Source organism: Scyliorhinus torazame, chromosome 18, assembly GCF_047496885.1.
Source record: "Scyliorhinus torazame isolate Kashiwa2021f chromosome 18, sScyTor2.1, whole genome shotgun sequence".
Taxonomy (NCBI): domain Eukaryota; kingdom Metazoa; phylum Chordata; class Chondrichthyes; order Carcharhiniformes; family Scyliorhinidae; genus Scyliorhinus; species Scyliorhinus torazame.
In genome coordinates, this window is record NC_092724.1 from 7,607,009 (window position 1) to 7,629,386 (window position 22,378).

At 46.5% G+C, this 22,378-nt stretch overlaps 1 protein-coding gene across 2 annotated transcripts in view; it reads left to right on the forward strand.

Moving 5' to 3' along the window:
* Positions 1-1,016: 1,016 nt before the first annotated feature.
* Positions 1,017-22,378, forward strand: part of LOC140394920 (phospholipid phosphatase 2-like) — a 116,774-nt gene continuing 95,412 nt past the window's right edge. Inside the window, exons 1-2 of one of the 2 annotated variants that reach the window (XM_072482111.1) lie at positions 1,017-1,462; positions 1,689-1,755. In XM_072482111.1, coding sequence (XP_072338212.1) covers positions 1,701-1,755 — 55 coding nt within the window. In that variant the 5' untranslated portion in view covers positions 1,017-1,462; positions 1,689-1,700. The remainder of the gene's footprint in view (positions 1,463-1,688; positions 1,756-22,378) is intronic. The other variant, XM_072482110.1, reaches the window with a different exon arrangement.

Below are 22,378 nucleotides of genomic sequence, written 5' to 3' on the forward strand. Positions count from 1 at the left end.
CTCATTGGGCTGAATGGCCTCCTTCTGCAGTGTGGGGATTATATGAGTTTACGACTCGAAACGTTAACTCTATTTCTCTCCTAATAGACATGGCCAGACCTGCTCAGGTTTTCCCGCCTCCTCTGTTCTTGTTTCAGATTCCAGCACCCGCAGTATTTTGCTTACTTGGAAGAACTGGGGTTATCTTTTACATCCACCTGAGCAAGCCTCTTTGGTGTCTCATCCAAAGCTATAGTGCCTTTGACAGTGCAGCATCGCCCCAGTGCTAAAGTATATACGCTTAGGTGCTACTACCACTGTGTGCAGACTGACACTAGTCAATCTACTGTGACCATGCGAATGGGGGGGAAACAGGTGAAAGGATTTGGGACAACTGGATTGAGCCATCCGACATTATTCCGACCCCCATTTTGAAGTCATACGTCCTTTCTATATATTTTTTTAAAACACCCATGGATCAGCAGATTCTCCTGAAAGACGTGCTTGTTAGGTGAATTGGACGTTCTGAATTCTCCTTCCGTGTCCCCGAACAGGCGCCGGAATGTGGCGACGAGGGGATTTTCACAGTAACTTCACTGCAGTGTTAACGTAAGCCTACCTGTGACAATAATAAAGATTATTTATTATCAAGAACAGGCGCCGGAATGTGGCGGCTAGGGGCATTTCACAGTAACTTCATTGCATGTTAATGTAAGCCTACTTGTGACACTAATAAAGATTATTATTACTCTGCGCTGCAGACTGAGGATTGGGCACTGCAAAGATAGTGAGAGGACTTGTAGGAGGGGTCAAATAAGTGGAGATTGTATTGTGTGCGCGTGGAAAAGTAGTATTGGGGAAGGGAGAGAGAGTAAATATCATTAATACTCTGCAGATATGCAAGTGACGTGCAGGCAGCAAACACGCCCTGCAACCAGGGGTGAATCATTTCCAAAAAAAAAATTAAAAGCCGCACCATTGGACTTTGAACTGTATGGAAGGTTGCGCTCAACCTATCAGAGTGCAACATCAACGTGTGCAGTCGGGACAGACTCGCATTGGGCTTCCTTGTTATCAGCTTCAGGGAAAGGCGAGGAAGGGTCTGTGTAGTTTGACCAGTGGTGTCACCTCTGTGCACTGAATTGCGTCTCTGCCGGGGAGGAGACCTGTATTGCTGCCAACTTCCCACGTCTGCATGTGTCTCTCCCTCCCCAGCACACACACATCTCGGGTTGGAACAAGAGGAGCTGAAGATCCATTAATCAATTCAGTAACTTTTCTCTCTCTCTCGGTGGGGTGAGGTTAGAGAGAACAAAAGCGAGCCAGAGTGGCTCCTGTCCCGCCCCACAATGTGTGAATTTCAGCCCCCTTTCCCCGGCAACTGACCAAACGCCGAGCAAAGCAGGAAAAAAGTCCAAACTCGCCCGGCGTGGGATTGCAGAGTGAGACAGGTACTAATATTCCGGAAGAACCCGAAATTCAGGTTGCTGCCTTTCTTTTTTAATAACCTCCCCCCTCCTCCCCCGTGTGTCTTGTTGTTGTTGATGATCTTCGCTTTAACAAGTTGCTAGCACTCTTGAGTCTGTATCAAACTGTATCAAATTGGCAGCCAATTCTCCTTTACTGTCTGTATCAAAATAGTATCAGAAAAGCCGAGAAGAAATGTAAACGTGATTTTCTTTTCTCTCTTTTACCTCCCCCCCCCCCAGCCCCTTGGCAAGATGTTCGAAAGAAGGAATATTCTGGTGCTACTGGATGTGCTGTGTGTGATTGTGGGTAAGTGTCCCTCTTCATTCACTGCTTTTAATGGTCCTTGTTTTGTTTTCTGACGCGTTGCAACTTTTTTTGCAGAGGTGTTTGCTGATAACTTCTGAAGCTGCCTTGTCTGTGGAAAGTATGGGATATTTGTCACCCTGTACGGTCACCCCCCACCCCACCCCAATCCCATTTTCAATGTTAAATTCGATTAAAATCACCGAGAGGGAGACACCGAAAGTGATCAATTTAAAGTATTTCTGATTCTGTACAGTAGAGGCAGAGCGCCTCCACATGTGTAAATTAATGACACAGTCACAGGAAGGATATAATAAACCCCTCCCTCTACCTGTTTTGCAAGTCGGCCTGGGGTCCTCCTCAAAGCCCCCCCCCCAACTGTAGTTTCTTATTTTCAGCTGTTGACCAGTTGAAAACATTTGGGTGGTTGAGGAGTGCTCCGGGGTAGTTGTTTGCTGTAAATTATTTTAATGGCTTTTAATAAGTATTGATGTATTTGTTAAAATATTTCATTGGTTGCCAAGCACTTTGAGGTGGTCCCAGGATGTGATGGGTGCTATACAAATGTGCTTGCCGCCCATAGACTTGGCATTTGTTTCATTGATATAATACTGGGAATACTCAGCAGGTCTGGCAGCATCTGGGGAGAGAGAGACCGAGTTAATATTTCGAGTCCGCGTGACTACTTCAGAGCTGAATTAGACATACAGACTCGAGGGCAGCACAGTGGTTAGCATTGCTGCCTCACGCGCTGAGGTCCCAGGTTCAATCCCGACTCTGGGTCACTGCCCCTGTGAAGTTTGCACGTTCTCCTCGTGTGTGCGGGTTGGGTGGATTGGACACGCTAAATTGCCCCTTAATTGGAAAAAAAAAATTTAAATCTAAATTTTAAATAAAGGACATACAGACTCAAAACTTTGCCTTCATTTTCTTTCTGCACAATGCTGGAGAGTTTTAGCAATGAAGAGAGATCGGATAGACTGGGGTTGTTTTCCTGGGAGCAGAGGAAACTGAGGGGGGCATGATTGAAATGTATAAAATTATGAGGGGCATGTATAGAGTAGACAGGAAGAAACTTTTCCCCTTAGTGGAGGGGTCAGTGACCAGGGGGCATAGATTTAAGGTAAGGGCCAGGAGTTTTAGAGGGGACGTGACAAAACCTTTTCATCCAGAGGGTGGTGGGAGCCTGGAACTCGCTGCCTGAAAGGGTGGTGGAGGCAGAGACCCTCATAAAATTTAAGAAGTATTCAGATGTGCACTTGCGATGCCAAGGCGTACAAGACTAAGGGCATAGAAAGTTAGTTGGTTTTTGACTGGCACAGACGATGGGCCGAAGGGCCTTTTCTGTGCTTTAGACCTCTATGATTCTATGCTGTCAGACGTTCTTCCATTTTCCATTTTTATTATAGCTCAAAATTCATAAGTATCCTAGAGAGAATCCTTATTCCATTCTGCCTCTTAATTGACTAAAGTCACCCTTGAACAGAAGCAAAAAGATATTCCTCCCTAGTAAGAGCCATTTTCCACATTCATTCTTGAAATATAGATCTTTACGACATAACCAGCTTTCATTGCTCTTCTCAAGTTGGTGGTGAACTATCATTGTGAATTGCAGCATGGGTGAAGGCACTCCCTCGATACAATTAAATAGGGAGCACTGGGACTTTGATCCAAGAATGATTCAGGAATGGAACGTCGGGATAGTCAGTGACTTTGGGTGAAAGTTGCAGTGGTGGTGATCCCATGCACCCGTAATCTTAATCCTTCTACATGGTAGAGATTGCGAGTTTGGGAGACACTGTTGAAGGAGCCAGCCTTGTTGAGTGGTTGCAGTACACTTATAGCAGTGTAGGCTGCAATCAGAGTGAATGGACTGCCGTGCGAGCGGACTACTTTGCTGAGAATGGTTCTGAGCTTCTTGAGTGCCGTTGCAGCTGCACCCAAGTACTCCCACCCAGGCTGTGTGTTCTACCATGCTCCTGACTTCTGCCTGTTTTTAACTTGGTCTGTTTTTCCTTTGTAGCAATTTGGATTTTTGCCTGAAGCTGCAGAAGATCAGCCAGTAATAATACTGAATAATGGCCACAACTATTTAAACATGTTTTAAATAATATTGACGTAATGCTATTGGGAACAGGATTGCATTTGCATCTTCATTGCCCAGCCAATGATATTAATCCAGGATTTGCACCACGCACCATATTTTCTACCCTTTGAATATAGATTTTAATGAAAATCTAGCTCTGTGCCCAGAGAGTTAGGGATGAGTCTCATGATCTTGGCATTCATACAATGTCTGAATAAACCTCGGGGTGGCAATCTAGTCCAACTCCTGATGAGGTCAAAACGGCCCTCAAATTGGGAAGTTCATGCACGGGAGTGAAGAAAATTTAGGTTTGTGCGCAGGAAGGTGCGGGGTGGGGGGGGGGGGGGGGGGGGGGGGGGGGGCGGGGGAGATCAAGACTTGATCAAGGTTAATGGCACATTTGTGGTGAAGCTATATCTTTCAGCAAGTCGTGCTGGATGTTATTTTGGAGGGCCTCTGGCTATCCGGCTCCCTGGAAATACAGCAATCTGTCATGACCAATATTGATGCACCTGGCATAAAACTTGGGATGTGGGTCAATCGTCCACCTGCTTCAAGAGACTGCCTTCATTCTCCAGTATCCTCCCAGATGTATCCCTGACGTTGGATCGTTCAAAAGGAATTTGTCTGCAAGAGACTCTCTGACTCAATTAGTTGATGCAGGGCCACAGGTCAAAATGGCCACATGTGTAATTTCACTTGCAAAGACTAGCAATGGAAACACTGAATTTCTGGTGCAATAGGAATTGGGATGGAGGTCTGGGGGTGGGTGGATGCTAGCAGGAGTGAAGTCTCAGCTAGCTGACCATGAGATTATTGGGTGATACATGGGTTTGTTAGAAGTGGAAAGAGATTTGTAGTCCCCCATGTGAAGTATCTTGCATAGCACAACTAGAATACCTATTAATGCTTAAAGCCGATGCCTTCTTTCTTGAGAATTCACGGTAAACACCTCATGGGGGTTAATCTATGGTCATGTGAATTAATTACCTCTGTCTAGAAGCATTAATTTCCCACTTAACATCCCAGGGTCCTTCATGGGAGCATTCGAAACTGAGAGCATGCCACCAAGCCACATGAGGACTTACCAGGTCAGAGGACCAAAGGCTTGGTCAGAGAGAGAGGCTACAAGAAGTGTCTTAATGGAGGACAATGAGGAAACAAAATGGAGGGAAGGAATCCAGAGTTTAGGACCTGGGTAACAGAAGGCAGCGCAGTGAGTTGGAGCACCTGGCTCTGCGAGGCGAGGCGCTATCCACTGTACCAGAACACCATCCAACTAGTCTTTTAGGGTGGCACGGTAGCACAGTGGTTAGCACTGCTGCTTCACAGTGCCAAGATCCCAGGTTCGATTCCTGGCTCGGGTCACTGTCTGTGCGGAGTCTGCACGTTCTCCCCGTGTCTGCGTGGGTTTCCCCCGAGGTGCTCCGGTTTCCTCCCACAAGTCCCGAAAGACGTGCCGTTAGGTGATTTGGACATTCTGAATTCTCCCTCCGTGTACCCAAACAGGCGCCGGAATGTGGCGACTAGGGGCTTTTCACAGTAACTTCATTGCAGTGTTAATGTAAGCCTATTTGTGTCAATAGAAATTATTATTATTATTATTACAGGGTCAAAAATAACTGATAGGATCATAAACCCTTAGACAGGATAAAATGAGAACTCTGAAGCTGAATAATCAGAGCCGAATGCTGAAAGTCTGATGCGGCTATCATTTTAATAATGGCAAGCGGAGTCCAACGAATACACAAAATAAGACCTTTATTTATAAGAACAACCATTAACATGGGGCCCTGTTGTACCTCACCGGGTCCTCTTGCTGTATTGGTCAGTTCCTGACCTTATACAACATGGTTATAGGGCGGCACGGTGGCGCAGTGGTTAGCACTGCTGTCTCACGGCGGAGAGGTCCCAGGTTCGATCCGAGCCCCAGATCACTGTCCATGTGGAGTTTGCACATTCTTCCCGTGTTTCCATGGGTCACACCCCCACAACCTAAAGATGTGCAGGTGAGGTGGATTGGCCACACTAAATTGCCCTTAATTGGAATTTTAAAAAAACATGGTTAGTTGCCCCGTAGTTAGCAGGGGAGTTCATACTCCTCGAGCCACATGAGGAAAGCAGTTAACCCCGTCCCGTGTGTCCCGGTCACGTTGTTACAATCCTATTTGGGGAATGCACGAGGCCAGAATTGGAGGAGCAGGGATATTTCGGAGCGTTGTGGGATTGGAGGGGATTAGGGCTAGAAAGGAGCAAGGAGGCATTTGAAAATGAGAAATTTCAAATGACTACTCCTTCCTTTGACATTCACAATGTTTCAGAGGAGCCATGCCTCATGCTCATGTGGTCGAATAGTTTGTAGCAGGAGGTCAGACTCATGGTGCTAATTTGTGTTCGCAGCCAATTGTGGTCTAATTCTCATGAAACCGCACCGGGAGGTTTTACCAAAGGGGAAGATTAAACCCCACATTTTCGTGGCAACTTTCCAAATCACACTCTTCAATGAAGTGGATACAGATCAACTTAGCAACTGCTCATTATGGCCCGTCTGCTTCTATTTCCTTCAGTGTTAGAGAGGTTGTGGAAATTTCTGGATATGAGGTTGTGGCTCAGAGCAGCACTTCATAACCGAGAAATATTTGACACAAATTGAGTTGATACAGAAATCATTTTGGAATAACACATGTCTCTGAAAAGATTCAAAATTGAAAATGGTGAAAGTGAACAGCAAGTCGGTCAGCATCTGATGCTTTAATAATATTTTGACTGCTGTATCATAGAATCGCACCCGTGCAGGAGACCATTCGGCCCATCGAGTCTACACCGGGCCTCTGAAAGAGCACTCTACTTCCGCCCACCCCCGCCCCCCCCCCTCCCAGGGAAACAACCCCAGTCTACCCTTCAAACTCAAATTTGATTCCTGGGTCACACCGAAAGCTTAACATCTCTTCATACTTGAAATTGCTTCACAACTAATGCTAAAGTTGCGGAATAAGAGCATCCTGGAAGATGAGAAAAGATTAATGTCTTTGCTGCAACCCTTTACTTTCTCAATCAGACTAGTGACATTCAACTCTGTTACTTCAGAGTTCCCATTTCCCATTTTATCCTTCCTAAGTGTTTATGATCCTATCTTTGCGGGGGCTGGTTGGCCCAGTTGGCTGGATGGTTGGTATGGATCAAGTTACTGCCAACAGCACGAGGTTCGATCCCCATCCTGGCTGGGGTGGGTTCCGGACCTGCCTACTTGCTCTACCTTGTGGTGGAGATAGTGGGGCTGTAGGTCAGACCTGCCGTCGGGCAGAGAATGCAAGAAGTGGAAGAAAGACTAGTTGTATGTACACGTCCTTGGACATGAGGTGCTACCATAATTTCTCTGAAGACAAATTCATGGGGGAGTTGTATGCATTCATAGAATTTACAGTGCAGAAGGAGTCCATTAGGCCCATCGAGTCTCACCGGTCTTTGGAAAGAGCACCCCAGTTAAGCCCGTGTCTCCACCCTATCCCTGTAACCCAGTAACCCCACCCAACCTTTTTAGACGCAAAGGGCAATTATCATGGCCAATCCACCTAACCTGCACATCTTTGGACTGTGGGAGGAAACCCACGCAGACACGGGGAGAACGTGCAAACTCCACACAGACAGTGACCCAAGCCGGGAACCGAACCTGGGACTCTGGAGCTGTGAAGCAACAGTGCTAACCACTGTGCTACAGTGCTGCTGTATTGAGAATTAAAGGCTGCTTTCAACCTTTGTTTACTTTTGAAGTGTGCTTTAACTTTTTTTTGAGCAAGGAACAGTAATTGACTGGAGTTTGTTTTTAAGCCAAAGTAACTCGCCACAATGAAACATTTTCACTGTGGGTCGATGCAACCAAGAAGCTGGGCCAAGCAACTTTAAAATGGTGACAATGCCCCTTTAATATAATTCAGCAAGACATGGTTATTGTCAGCATGGGCTGTACCAGACCATTGAACAAATAACACACCGTCAAGCTTATATTTCTGTTCTCGGATTTTGGCAGGAGGATTGGAGTGTGTAATGGTTTCCTATATCTCAACAGTGTCGACCCTTCAAATGTGCTCCATTGGCTGTGGAGCTCTTTGGGAGCCCAAAGCTGTGCGGGTTAGGTGGGTTGGGCCATGCTAAAATTTGCCCCTTAGTGTCCAAAGATGTGCAGGTTTGGTGGGGTTATGGGGCTAAGGTGGGTAGTGGGCCTGGGCAGGGTGCTCTTTTGGAGGGTCGGAGACTCGATGGGCTGAATGGCTGCCTCCTGCACTGTAGGGATTCTACGGAATCTGTGGGATGTCCAGTGATTGTAAAAAATATACATATACAAATGCCGATCTTATTTTTCTCTCCGTTTTGTCAAAAGTTGATTTCCTTCCCCTCTGCTTAATGACAGTAATATTTTCTGTGTAGGCACCTATATGTTTCATATTGGCAGATTAGCTGCCCTGACTGGCGCAGAGCCATGCCTAAGATGTTGATGGTTCTCGGTCTCCATTTCCAGCTGTGCTCAGCTAGCTGATTCTAACTAGGGCACTACTTTGGGTGTTGGAATTGGCCACATCACCCTGCTTACGGAGAGGAAAAAAATCAACTCCTTATTCTCGCCTCCCATACCTCTTTACCGTGCTGACATTCACTGTCTAGGTCTATGCAAAGTGAGGCCAATTAGATGAGGTACGGAAAGAAGATCAGTGCCCGTGGAACTGTTCCCCTGGATGAGTCAGCACATCAGCGAGAAATGTAATCCTGGTTGGCATTCCGCCGTCTCCCCTGACATTCCGTGTTCCACTCTTGCAGCAAGTTTGACTGATTTCAATTTGTGATTTATTTTAATTTTAACAGCAGCCTGGCAGAAGGGTTAGGTTTACTGGCACATAACTTTTAACAAAGTTAGTGTTTGTTGTTAGAGGAGAGTGGCGGTAACTTTATTAGGACACATGTGCAGATCGATCAGCAAGGGTGAGGAGCCTGCGATTGTATTGAAATGTTAAAGAGAGTTCCTGTTTGCCTTCAGGGTTCAAGATTTTTAGATTCCCAGTCTGTTTAGCCTCTAGGCCAGTGATGGGCAACCTGGGCTAGTGAGTGAGCTGCATGAATGGGCCTCCTTCAGTTCAGTGAGCCGCCAGATTGAAATAGGGCTTGTTCACTAACCCTGACCCCATGAATAAGATTAAATACATTTAATACATGCTGAATAATATATAAGGAGTTAATAATCTTTATTAGTGTCACAAGTAGGCTTACATTAACACTGCAATGAGGTTACTGTGAAAAGCCCCTAGTCGCCACACTCCGGCGCCTGTTCGGGTACACTGAGAGAATTCAGAATGTTCAATTCACCTAACGGCACGTCTTTCAGGACATGGGGGAGGAAACCGGAGCACCCGGAGGAAACCCACGCAGACACTGGGAGAACGTGCATACTCCACACAGACAGTGACCCAAGCTGGGAATTGAACCCGGGTCTCTGGCGCTGTGTGGCAGCAGTGCTAACCACTGTGGGTTAAGAAACAGATTAGCCACGATCCAATTAAATGGCGGAACCAATCAAAGAGGCTGTATGGCAGTAGTCCTGTTTTGACATTCATGGTTGTACACCCTTTAATACACTTGCCCAGGCTGTAACTTTACAGCTGAACGTGGTTTCTGCTTACCTTTCTGTGCATTAATATTTATTCTTCAAGTGGGGTTGGGAGCTGAGGGAAGAAATAGAAGCTGCTCTTTATGAATTGGGTGCCAATGCAAGATATTTCTCGGTGTATACCTGTGAGCAGAGCTGAAGTGCTGCATCTCTAACCAATACCGAGGCAAATGAGAGCGAGACCTGGGGATCCTCCTCGAGAACCCTTTCTCTGTACAGCGAATAGTGAATTCTCCCCCACTCCAAAAGTGAACTTGCCAAAGGGGAGTAAAGGCTTAACAAATGACATGAGAATATGGATTATTGCTGAATTTAAAAAGAAACAAACACAAAGTTTGCTTTGTTTTTTTTTAAATGTCGCACTCTATTTTAACTGTGGCACTTTAAAAAAAAAAAAAAAATTTAAGAGTCCCCAATTATATATTTTTTTTCCAATTATTAAGGGGCAATTTAGCGTGGCCAACCCACCTACCCTGCACATCTTTGGGTTGTGGGGGTGAAACCCACTCAGACACGGGGAGAATGTGCAAACTCCACAGGGACAGTGACCCAGGGCCGGGATTCGAACCCGGGTCCACAGCGCCGCAGTCCCAGTGCTATCCACTGCGCCACATGCCGCCCATGTGGCACTTACTTTAACAGCCGCCTGCTCAGTAGTCCTTGGCGTGCTGACTCCCAGACTGAAGCAGCCGGCAGGTTGGCCGGGCAGCCACTCTGTCATGTTCTGTAGACTGGCCGAAGTGAACGATGAACTACAGAACATGTCGTCTAAAATAATTTATTAAAGTACAAACTCCATGGTAAGATAACTAGGATAAATTAACTAACAAACAACTAACACAAAACAACTGTTGTGGAACTACTGCAAATATATCTATCTCCCGGGACAACCAACTCCCAACTCCCCAGATCACGCGGTGATGTGATGGAGTTACAATGCCACCTAGTGGTCGGAGGTCGTGCATAACGTTATGTACAAACTTACATTATGCATATCGTCACACTCTTCACCCATTCAAATCAGGTGGCAGGAGGTTCCTGCTGGTGACCCAAGGGTACGTTCCGCAGGCACAAGGCGAGTCCTCCAAGGAGGAAATCGCAGTCGAGGGAAGGAAGCCTTGGGGCAGGGGAGCCACAAAGTTTCTTTGAGGAATTCCTGGAGGTACATTCCTGCGGCCTATTGGCTCACAAGGAAACTTGAACCGTTTTTAAGCTTGCTTTGCCGGAAAGCTTCTACTCCTGGCTACTGCTGCTGTTGGATTTGCCCCTGGCAGGGAAGAGGCCATCACTGTGCTTATTAGGTCTGGGGTCAGAATGGCAGGGTCAGGTTGGAGGCGGAGCCTGTCCTGTATATTTAAAGAGGACTCGGCCTGCTGGAATTCGGCGTCCTCCCCACCTGCAATTGACCAGCTCCGGGCAAGAAAGAAGTGGGTAATAACAGACAGACTGCGATTTAACTGCCTCTCCCATCTGCAAAAGAAAACGGGTGGAAGGGTTTAAATTCAAGCCCTGCTTTCTATATAGCCACAAATTACCTTTTAAACATAACCTTTATAGGTGGCCAGTATTTCCTTTGTAAGAGAAAAGATTTCTATGCATTAAAATGTGAATGCTGCCCCTCGTGCGAAGTGATTATAAAACATCTTTATTTCATGACACTATTTGCATAACACTTGGAAGAGGTTGGGTTGTTTTAACAGCCTTAATTATTTTGTTTCTTTGAATGGAAGCCTAACTTCGTAGATTCCCAATTGTAAATCAGTGCGGCAAAGGTGTCTCTCTCAATGAGACGCATGGGCAGTTTGACGCACATGGTGTGAATTCTTCATGTTATCACTCACGCCCTCTTGATCATTCTGCTGTTTAGTAATGCTGTATTCCTGCTGTAATAAGCAGAATGACGGTGTACCTGCATCCTGTGAGAAGTCTGGGCTTGTGAGGCAAACTGGTACTTCAGCAACTTGAAATATGATTCAAACAGGAACGGATAATTGTGCAGTTTTGAGCAGGAAGGAATTGGTGAAACTTTAGCCGTGATTTGCTAAATAAAGTGAAGGATGTATTTGCCACTGACTGAGCTGATTTAGATTTCTTGCACATTTATTTTCTTCATAGAATTCCTACAGTGCATAAGGAGGCCATTCGGCCCACCAAGCCTGCACCGACTCTCTGAAAGAGCACGCTACCTAGGCCCACATCTCCACCCTATCCCGTAACTCAGTAACCCCACCTAACCCTTTGGACGCTAAGGGGCAAGTTAGCGTGGCCAATCCACCTAACCTGCGCACCTTTGGGCTGTGGGAGGAAACCGGAGCACCCGGAGGAAACCCACGCAGGTACGGGGAGGTTGTGCAAACTCTACACAGGCAGTCACCCGAGGGCGGAATTGAACCCGGGTCCCTGGAGCTGTGAGGCAGCAGTGCTGACCACTGTGACACCGTGCCATCCCCAATATAAATGTGTGTTTTTGGGGCGAGTGGATGATTGGCCACTGAATCATACCTGCGAGTGTGTCACTGCGGTTTTTGTTCTTAGTTTGGGTGGTGTACAATATTCTACAGTCAAATTGCTCCGATTAGACTGATGCAGCTTTTAAGAAAGAACTTGATTTTCTACATGGTGGGTTTCTTGTCTACAAATCTGTGGTTTGCAACCAGAGGTGTACAATAGTATAGAACACTTCAAAAAGGAATATATGGAAACATGGTAGCCTGTCGGTGCTCAGACATGTCGCGTTAACAGCACTCCGGTAAATGATCATAGACCAGAAGACGTAGGGGCAGAATTCAGCCATTCGGCCCATCGAGCCTGCTCCTTCGTTCGATGAGATCATGGCTGATCTGATTTGCTAACCCTCGACTCCACTTTCCTACTTTATCCCCATAACCCTCGATTCCCTGACTGATTAAAAATCTGTCTGTCTCAGCCTTGAACATACTTAACGACCCAGCCCCTACAGCTCTCTGTGGGAAAGAATTCCACAGACTCCGTACCCTCAGAGAAGAAATTCCTCCTCATCTCTGTGCTAACTAGGCGACCCCTTACTCCTGATATTAAGCTCTCTGAACCTAGATTCTCCCACAAGGGGAAACAACCTCTCAGCAGCTAACCTGTCAAGCCCCCTGAGAACACTCTGGGGGGGGCACTTTCTGGCCGTTCTCACCAGTGGGACATTCCTGCCCCGCTGATAGTGAACCCCCGCCATGGATTTCCCTGCTGCTGGGGACTGGATTTGATGGGAAATCCCGATTTATAGTAGCAAGACCAGATGATCCTGCCACCGAGAAACATGCTGCGGGGGTTGCGGACCCCCCCCCCCCCCCCTATATTTCAGTAAGGTTCCCTCTTGTTTTAAATTCATTTTTATTTTATTAAGTTACTGATGTGGGTGCTTTTGTCTCGGCCAGTATTTATTGCCCATCACTAGTTGCCCTTGAGTAGGTGGTGATGAGCTTCCTTCTTGAACCGCTGCAGTCCCTGTGGTGTAGTACACCCACAGTGCTGTTGAGGTGGGAATTTCAGGATTTTTTTCCCCAGCGACAGTGAAGGAACGACAATACATTTCCACGTCAGGATGGTGAGTGTCTTGGAGGGGAACCTCCTAGGTGGTGGTCTTCCCAGGTATCTGCTGCCCTCGCCCTTCTAGACGGTAGTGGTCGTGGGTTTGGAAGGTGCTGCCTAAGGAGCCTTGGTGAGATGCTGCAGTGCATCTTGGGGACGGTACACACGGCTGCCATTTTGTGCCGCCATCTTGCATTTACTTGGTGAACTCATGCCTGCCTCTGTGTAGGCCAGCTTTCAAAAGAACAAGTCCATGGGCTGGCATTTATGACTTCTCTTTTCTGTGTATGCAAATGAACAATCCAGAACCTGTCACCAAGCCAAAAGTGCAACGGTGTGTTTGTTTGTTTTGCATCATACCGGAAATTTACTGACACACCTGACTGAATTATGGCATTGACAGAGGTCAAATTTCTGGCGACAGATCCCAGGAACAACAGAAACATTTGCCATTTTAATCACTGTCATTTCTATATTGGCTTGGTTATATAAGTAACAAAGACCGACATTTCTATCACTTCTCCACAAAGAGCCATGTGATACTGATCAGACAATCTGTTTGTGATGTTCCCTGAGGGATAATTATCGGCCAGGTCGCCAGAGCAAAATGCCCCTGTACTTCCTGGAAGTAGTGCCACGGGATCCTCTGTGTCCGCCTAAAGGGATAGACAGGGCCTTGGTGCTGCACCTCACTGGAAAGGCAGAACCTCCAATAGTGCAGCACTCTCTTGGTACTGAACTGTGGTGTCAGTCTGGGGTAGATTATGTGCCTGAGATTCTGGAGCAGACCTTGAATCCACGACCTTCTGACACGAGCATCCACAACCTTCTGACACGAGCTATGAGGAGAGATTGAATAAAATGGGTATTGTTCTCCCTGGAGAGACAAAGGCAGAGGGGCGACCTGATAAAAGTTTATAAAATTATTAGGGGTATAGATAGGGTGAACAGTTGGAGGCTTTTTCCCAGGGCGGAAATGACCATTACAAGGGGCACAAGGTGAGGGGGAGCAGGTTCAGTGGAGATGTGCGGGGGAAGTTTTTTTACACAGAGGGTGGTGGTGGCCTGGAATGCACGGCAAGGTGAGGTGGTTGAGGCAGATAGGTTAGCGAACTTTAAGGCTTATTTGGATAGACACATGAACAGACGGTGTATAGAAGGATATAGGCGATTGGTCTAGCTAGGACCTGTTATGGGCCAGGGTTTAGAGAACCCCAAAGTGTATCATGGAGTTCACCTGACCCACAACTTTTAATAGATTGTGGTATGGGAAGCACACGGCCCACTCGACAGGTGTGGTACAGCAGAAATGGAAAAGTATTTTTTAAAGCAAAACAATGTTTATTCTATGAACTCAAGTTAACCTTTTTAAAACATAGTGAACATCTTTGCAACCATTAATTCAAATACAACCCCCAAAGACTACACTAAGTAATCCTTTAAACTCCTTTTAACATCCATACGACTTCTAAACCAAACCTTTAACAGAAGAACATCAGGTTAAATTCACTACTGAAAACATTTATAATTCTGAATTCACCAAATGATCAAGAGATAGTCTTGATCATTGGCAGAGAGAACAGCAGTACATCTGCTTTGTCTGGCTTCAGCTCCAACACTGAAAACAAATCTAAAACACACCCTGCAGCAAACAGCCCAAAACAAAAGTAATAAGCCCAGCTCCACCCACACTCTGACATCACTGATAAACACCCATTTCTTAAAGGTACTCTCATATGACAGGCATGTGATCGGCGCAGGTTTGGAGGGCTGATGGGCCTGTTCCTGTGCTGTATTGTTCTTTGAGAGGGGGAGGGGCTACCCACAGAATCGCTGCTGGCAGCATTTCAGTAACGTAGCGGGATCTTTCAAATTTTCTCTTTTTAAAAGTCTTGAGGAGATCTTGCAAGTATGTTTTTGTAAAATCAAAGGCATCATAATTCTGGCTATTTGAACAGGCATCGCTCTGGTGTATATCCAGCGCTGGCAGTAATAGCCAAGCTGTCAATTGCGACTGTACAGATCTTTCCTGTTAAGCCAGCTGAGTGCCTCTTCTTTAATGAATTGGACAAGGCCAGTAACTTTTTTTCTGTTGGAAATTGTGGCTTGGGTCACCTCTGCCAAGGATTGTTGTTCCAACTATCTTGCCAACAAAAGGCAAAGTGTGTTTTCTTTTAATAAAGCAACTAAAGAAACACCATTTAATTCAACTTCTCAAATGTTGGTAAAATGTGTTCTTAAAAAGGAGAACAAAGTTACTCCAGGCTCCTCGCACCTCACAACGAGGAGCTCGGAAACTGCCTTGTATTTTGGAGAGAGGTCCTCCTTGAGGAGTAGCAGTAGTACACATTGCAAGATGATCCTAAGATAACAGGAACACCCGTTTAAGGCAATTGGAAAAAGATCCAGAAGCAACATGAGGAATCATTTACTTCCACAGCAAGTAGTTATGGCCGGGAATGGACGTCCTGAAAGGCTAATGGAACCAGATTCAGTAGTAACCTTTTGAAAGGGAATTGGATGAAATGTGAAGAAGGGAACGAATGCATTGGGTTATGGGGAAAGAAAAGGAGACTGAGATAGCTTTACCAAAGAACTAACGTAAGCATGATGGAGCAAATGGCCTTCTGCCCTACATTATTTTTTTGAATGAATTTAAAGTACCCCATTCATTTTTCTTTTCCCAATTAAGGGGCAATTTAGCATGGCCAGCCAACCTACCCTGCACATTTTTGGATTGTGGGGGTGAGACCCACGCAGACACTGGGAGAATGTGCAAACTCCACACAGACAGTGACCCAGGGCCGGGATCGAACCTGGTAATCGGTGGTGTGAGACAGCAGTGCTAACCACTGCACCACCATGCTGCCCATGCCCTACGTTGTTCTACGATTCTCTTCTGAATGCGATTCTGGAATTGGGTGGGGGGTGGCTTGCAATTTATTTTTATTTATTTATTTTTTTAAATTGAGTACCCAATTCATTTTTTCCAATTAAGGGACAATTTAGCGTGGCCAATCCACCTAGCCTGCACATCTTTTGGGTTGTGGGAGCGAAACCCACGCAAACACGGGGAGAATGTGCAAACTCCACACGGACAGTGACCCAGAGCCGGGATCGAACCTGGGACCTCGGCGCCGTGAGGCAGCAATGCTAACCACTGCGCCACCGTGCTGCCCTTGCAATTTATTTTTAATGCAGGAAACCTTTTTTTTTTTTAAGGGATCAAGGAATGTGGAAAGTATTTTGTTGGTTGGAATTCTTCAGCAGGATTGCAGAAAGCGGGAGGGAAGATTGGGCAAAAACAAAATCTGATGCCAAAGAGATTGATCGCCTTTATTCCAGGCTTGGAATGAACTCTCCATCATGTTCATTGTGATGTTGTATACGTTACAATATGGATTACACTGCTGCACCTGTTTGCAAAAAAAAAAATCACAGTGCAGGACTGTCCGCATACCATTAACAAAAGCTTTCCGCCTGAATCAGTAAATGATTTTTTGCCTGGTGTTATGTGTCAACGTAGAAATGAGGAGGAGCATTGTTTACACGTTCTGTAGCCATTTGCTGGAATCGACACTCGTCCTAGCTGATCCATAAAGCTTTGAGAACTGGATCGGGTTGTTTGCATTTCCAGGGCAAAACGTCCCACTATTTGACCTTGTGGTTGCCAGGGCTACAAATTGATAAGAACCTCTGCTGGGAATCTCCTACTTTCAAGTAGAAATCAGAGCATACGCGACGGGCAAGAAATATAATCTTCGACCCTGCACAAACTGTTGCTGGTCGGGCTTTGTGTGGATGTTGGTCCACGCTGAATGAAAATTCTGTACAGCTTTGAACGACACTGCAAACCGTTGTGATAAAGGAAACGCCATTTTGAGTTTTACATCAACCCCTTCACTAACATTAAATGACTCAACAATATTAGGTTGAAAATAATTCTCTGTAGTTGATGTTGGTTGAAAAGATTAGAAATGGCCGTATCGGTAGTGTCCAAAGTCACCATCTTCAGCTGTTTTTTCAATGCCCTTCGTGCCAACATAACGTCAGAAGTGGGGATGGTCGCTGATGATTGTACAAGTTCAGCATCATTCACAACTAACCTTCCTACCATGCAAGTGACGAGCAATGGCCATTTCCAACAAGAGAGTATCTAACTATTGCCCCTTTGCATTTAATGGGATTACCATTGCTGAATCCCCTACTATCAACATCTTTGGGGGGTGGGGGGTTTTACCATTAACCAGAAACTGTACAGGACTAGCCCTATAAATACTGTGGCTACAAGAGCAGGTCAGAGACTGGGAATTCTGCAGCAAGTAGCTCCTCAAAGCCTGTCCATGATCTACAAGGTACAAGTCAGGAGTGTGATGGAATATTCTCCACTTGCCGAGATGAGTGCAGATCCAACAACACTCCAGAAGCTCGGCACCATCCAGGAGAGAGCAGCCCGCTTGAGTGCCACCCCATCTACAAATATTCACTTCCTCCATCGCCAATGAACAATGGCAGCAATGTGTGCCATCACCAAAGGTGCCTTAGCCAGCACCTTCTGAACCGTGGCTATTATCTCGAAGGACAAGGTCAGTTCTTGTTCTTGGGCAGTCCCTTGGAGTCGAGGATGATTTTCTTCCACTTTAAAAATGTCCTCTCGGGCAATTGAGCAGTCCAATACGCGACCTACAGTTTCTGTCATAGGTGGGGCAGACGGTGGTTGGAGGAGTGGGTTAGTGGGCTGCCCTTGTTGCTACAACGTTCCTTTCGTTGTCAGCGTTTGGCTTCAGCTTGCTCTCGGTGATGAAGCTCGAGGTGTTCAGCTCCTTCACAGATACTTTTCTTCCACTTTGAGCAGTCTTGGGCCAGGATTTCCCAGGTGTCAGTGGGGATGTTGTACTTTATCATAGAGGTTTTGAGGGTGTCCTGAAAAGGTCAGCAGATACATGGGAGCACCACCCACCACCTGGAAGTTCCCCAGCAAGCCACGTACCATCCTAACTTGGAAATATGTCGCGTTCACATTCGCTGGATCGAAATCCTGGAACAGCCTCCCCAACAGCACCGTGGGTGCACCGACAACACGTGGACTGCAGTGGTTCACAGCTCCAGGGTCCCAGGATCGATTCCCGGCTTGGGTCACTGTCTGTGCGAAGTCTGCACGTTCTCCCCGTGTGTGCGTGGGTTTCCTCCGGGTGCTCCGGTTTCCTCCCACAGTCCAAAGATGTGCAGGTTAGGTGGATTGGCCATGATAAATTGCCCTTGGTGTCCAAAAAAAAATGTTAGGTGGGGTTACTGAGATACGGGGATAGGGTGGGGGCCTGGGCTTGAGTGTGGTGCTCTTTCCAAGAGCTGGTGCAGACTGGATGGGCTGAATGGCCCCCTTCTGCACTACAAATTCTACGATCCTATGATGAGGCAGCTCACCACCGCCTTCCCGCGGGCAATTAGGGATGGACAATGTCGGAGATATCTACATTTTGAACAGTTCCTGTGGCTATTATCTATATATTTGCTACTAGTCTTGCACATGTTATTTGAGGGCTGATATTAGCAACTGGCATTGCTCTCCTGTTCTTCACTCATACTCACTTGCTCACTCTTTCACAACTCTTGAGAGTATTGCTCCTGATTTTGGGAGCGTCCCATGTTGCAAAATTTGCACTCGCTGGTGGGGTTTGTGTGGCCATGTCGGAACAGCGCATCGCTTTTTTAAACATGCCTTTTCAAAAAATCTTTGCGCTGCCTCCCTGAAGGAACAACTGAGTTGGGAACTTTCTGTTCTTTTCTTTCTTGATGTAAAACTTTTGACCTATTCAGACGCAAGCTGGAGAGGAGAACACGTTTATGCTCAAGTTCCCAGCCTGCCGTTCAAGATTGGGGTTGGGCCTTCTGATCAGGAGATTGATTCAGATTACTATCGACTGTTCATGGGGCTGCTCTGCAGTCATGTTAAAGATGGTGCCTGAAAACACCCAATGAAGTAGGCTTAAAGAAAGACTTACCAGCATATGTATCACAACCTTCACAGCCTTGTTGGGACCTGCCGAATAACAGCCCGCAGGGCAGCACGGTGGCGCAGTGGGTTAGCCCTGCTGCCTCACGGCGCCGAGGGCCCAGGTTCGATCCTGGCTCTGGGTCACTGTCCGTGTGGAGTTTGCACATTCTCCCCGTGTTTGCATGGGTTTCGCTCCCACAACCCAAAAGATGTGCAGGGTAGGTGAATTGGCCACTCTAAATTGCCCCTTAATTGGGAAAAAATGAATTGGGTACTCTAAATTTATAAAAAATAAATAAATAACAGCCCGTGAAATATCTTGCATAGTCACCGTTATGGGAAACGTGCAGTCAATTTGCACACAGCAATCTCGTCCCACAAAACGCTGCCAGAAAATCTGTTCTACTGATGTTGGTTGAAGGATATATATGAGCCCCAATCTGCAACTTGGCACCTCATGACAGGACAGCACTCCCTCGGTGCTGCATTAGAGTGGCAGCCTCGACTTTTGTGCTCGAGTTTATTTGTGTAATTTAAGAATTTTACAGACCAACAATGAAGAAAAAGACTTGCACCGTGGCACCTTTGATGATGGCAGGGCAACCCAAAATGCTTTGCAGCCGGGTAGTTTGAAATGTCGTCACTGTTGTAACATGGGAAATGGGGTAGCCAATTTGTGCACCGCAAGCTCCCACAAACAGTAACGTGAAAATGACCAGATAGTCTGTTGAATGAGGGATCAATATCGTCCAGGATAACTCCCCTGTGAAGTAGTGTTGTGGGAACCTCTATACTCGCCTGAGGGGGCAGACAGCACCTCCAACAGTGCAGCCAACATGGGTCGAAGCTAGTGCATCAAATACAAAACTGCAGATGTTGGGCCTTTTAGGCTAAAGGCGAACCACATTGTGGCTATGATAGTTGAGCAATGGAGGCAGATTTCTAAATGTAACCAAGTTTTAATAGCTTGTTTCTTCCACTACTTCTTTTGAACAGAAGATGAAATAGGTTTGTTCCCTTGATTCAATTAACCGTGTCCCTTTTGAAATGTTTTTTCCTGTTGCCCTGTTGTGTGGATATGCATGTCTGAATACATCCAAAAAGGTCCAGGACTGTTGGGATATGTATCATTGTACTTTAGACATCTGTTCTCCATTGCAAATTGTACTCCTACATGAAGTTTGGTTGCATTTGTTTGGAAAAATTGACTTCAAAGGGAGTTAACAGAAGTGTTGATTTTAAATGTCGAAATACAAAACCGAGCTAACAATTCTTCCAAATCCTGGTGAATGTTCTGTTTCGCTGCTGGATTGAGTAATTAATATGTTACAAAAGAGGGAAAAACAGCTGAATGCATCAAGCCAGAAATTGAAGTCTGTTGAGTCATCAGTTTCTTGGAAATGACATTGCATCAAGACATTCTTGAACTTGAGTTGGCAATCATGAAAGATACTACAAAGAGGAGATGTTGGTTTAGAAACATAGAAAATAGGAGCTGGAGGAGGCCATTCGGCCCTTCGAGCCTGCTCCGCCATTCATGATGACCATGGCTGATCATCCGACGCAATAGCCTGATCCTGCTTTCCCCCATATCCTTGGATCCCCTTTGCCCCAAGTGCTACATCTAACTGCTTTTTGAAAACATACAATGTTTTGGCCTCAACTACTTCCTGTGGTAACGAACTCTACAGGCCGACCACTCTTTGGGTGACAAAATCTCACCTCACAAATTATACAAATGAATTTAAGTGAGGACAATGATGTGGGCATTAAAACTGAGCTTGCTGAAGTGAACTGGGATACTAGGTTTTGGGACAGATCAATAGAGAAGTAGTGACCGACACTGGGCGGCGCAGTGGCACAGTGGTTAGCACTGCTGCTTCACATCACCAGGGACCCGGATTCAACTCCGGCCTCGGGTCACTGTCTGTGGAGTTTGCACGTTCTCCCGTGTCTTCATAGGTTTCCTCCGGGTGCTCCGGTTTCCTCCCACAGTTCAAAAATGTGCAGGTTAGGCGGGGGTATAGACGGGGCACACTGCGCCCGAAAAGCAGCTCGCGTAGTATGGCTGATGAAAGCCGGGAGACCCCGTCCCCTGGATCTACCAGGCTTGCAACGCCTCGCGAGATTCAATGCGAGATGTTGCAATGTGAATCCTGGCCACAATGGGCTTTTTAGCAAATCTGCATATTGGAGCGAGATAGTTAGCCTCACTCTAATGTGCAGATTCCTGAGGTACCTGAGGCTTTGGGATCTATCCCCTTCACCTCCGAGACCTTGGGCGAGCACTTTTCAACCAGATGGAACGGTGCCTGTGGGGGTCTCCCAGGGGATCGGAGGCTCACAGCTGCAAGCCCTTTGGGCAGGGAGTCCTGGCACAGCTGATGCCACCTGGGCACCCTGGCGGTAATCAGATTGGCATGGGCGTTGTGAGAGTGCGGGGGGCTGGCTGGGGATCCTCCTATTCTGCATTCGGACTGGGGAGAGGAGGTCAGCAATTGTTCTGGGGGCCTCTGAGATCGGGACTCCATTTACAAATGGCGTCCCGATCTCTCGCTATAATGGGGAGTTCCGGCGAGCAGAGCTCCCCCACTGTACAAAACAGAGCTCTGTGCGGCCTCGGCCGTGCGTTCCCTGTTCAGGTCAATTTAACACGAGCCACGTTGAGTAGCCATGTGTTTCTCGGCACTGCGAGCGCTGGGAAACACGCGGCTAAACGTGCTCGCTAGGGGGCTTGTCTTTTGGGAAAATCGCACCCCTAATATAAAGATAAATTCTAAACGGTGCACCCACTGTTGGCGAAAGAAAAATGGGGAAAACATTAAACTTGAGAAAACAGCAAATGACTATGCAAAGATGAGTGGCGGGTCAGTGATTGGTGACCAAAACTTTAATCAAGAGGGTGAAATTAGAGTATGGGAGGAAACTAGCTAGAAATGTAAGAATGGATAACCAGAGTTTCTACCGCTTTATAACCAGGAAGAAAGTCAGTAAAGTGAGTAGTGATGCTATAGAGCGTGACAATGGGGAGTTAATAGTAAATAATGAAATGATGGATGAAATGAACCAATATTTTGCTTGGCGTCACGGTGGCGCAATGGTTAGCACTGCTGCCTCACAGCGCCGAGGATCCAGATTTGATCCCGGCTCTGGGTCACTGTCGGTGTGGAGTTTGCACATTCTACCCGTGTTTGTGTGGGTCTCACCCCTGTCATGATATTCAGATAAACATCATGGTGCAAACACACACACACACTGATGGACAGATCAATGGACCAATCAATACCAACGCAACACCACAGCCAATCACAAGCAAGGGCACACGCAC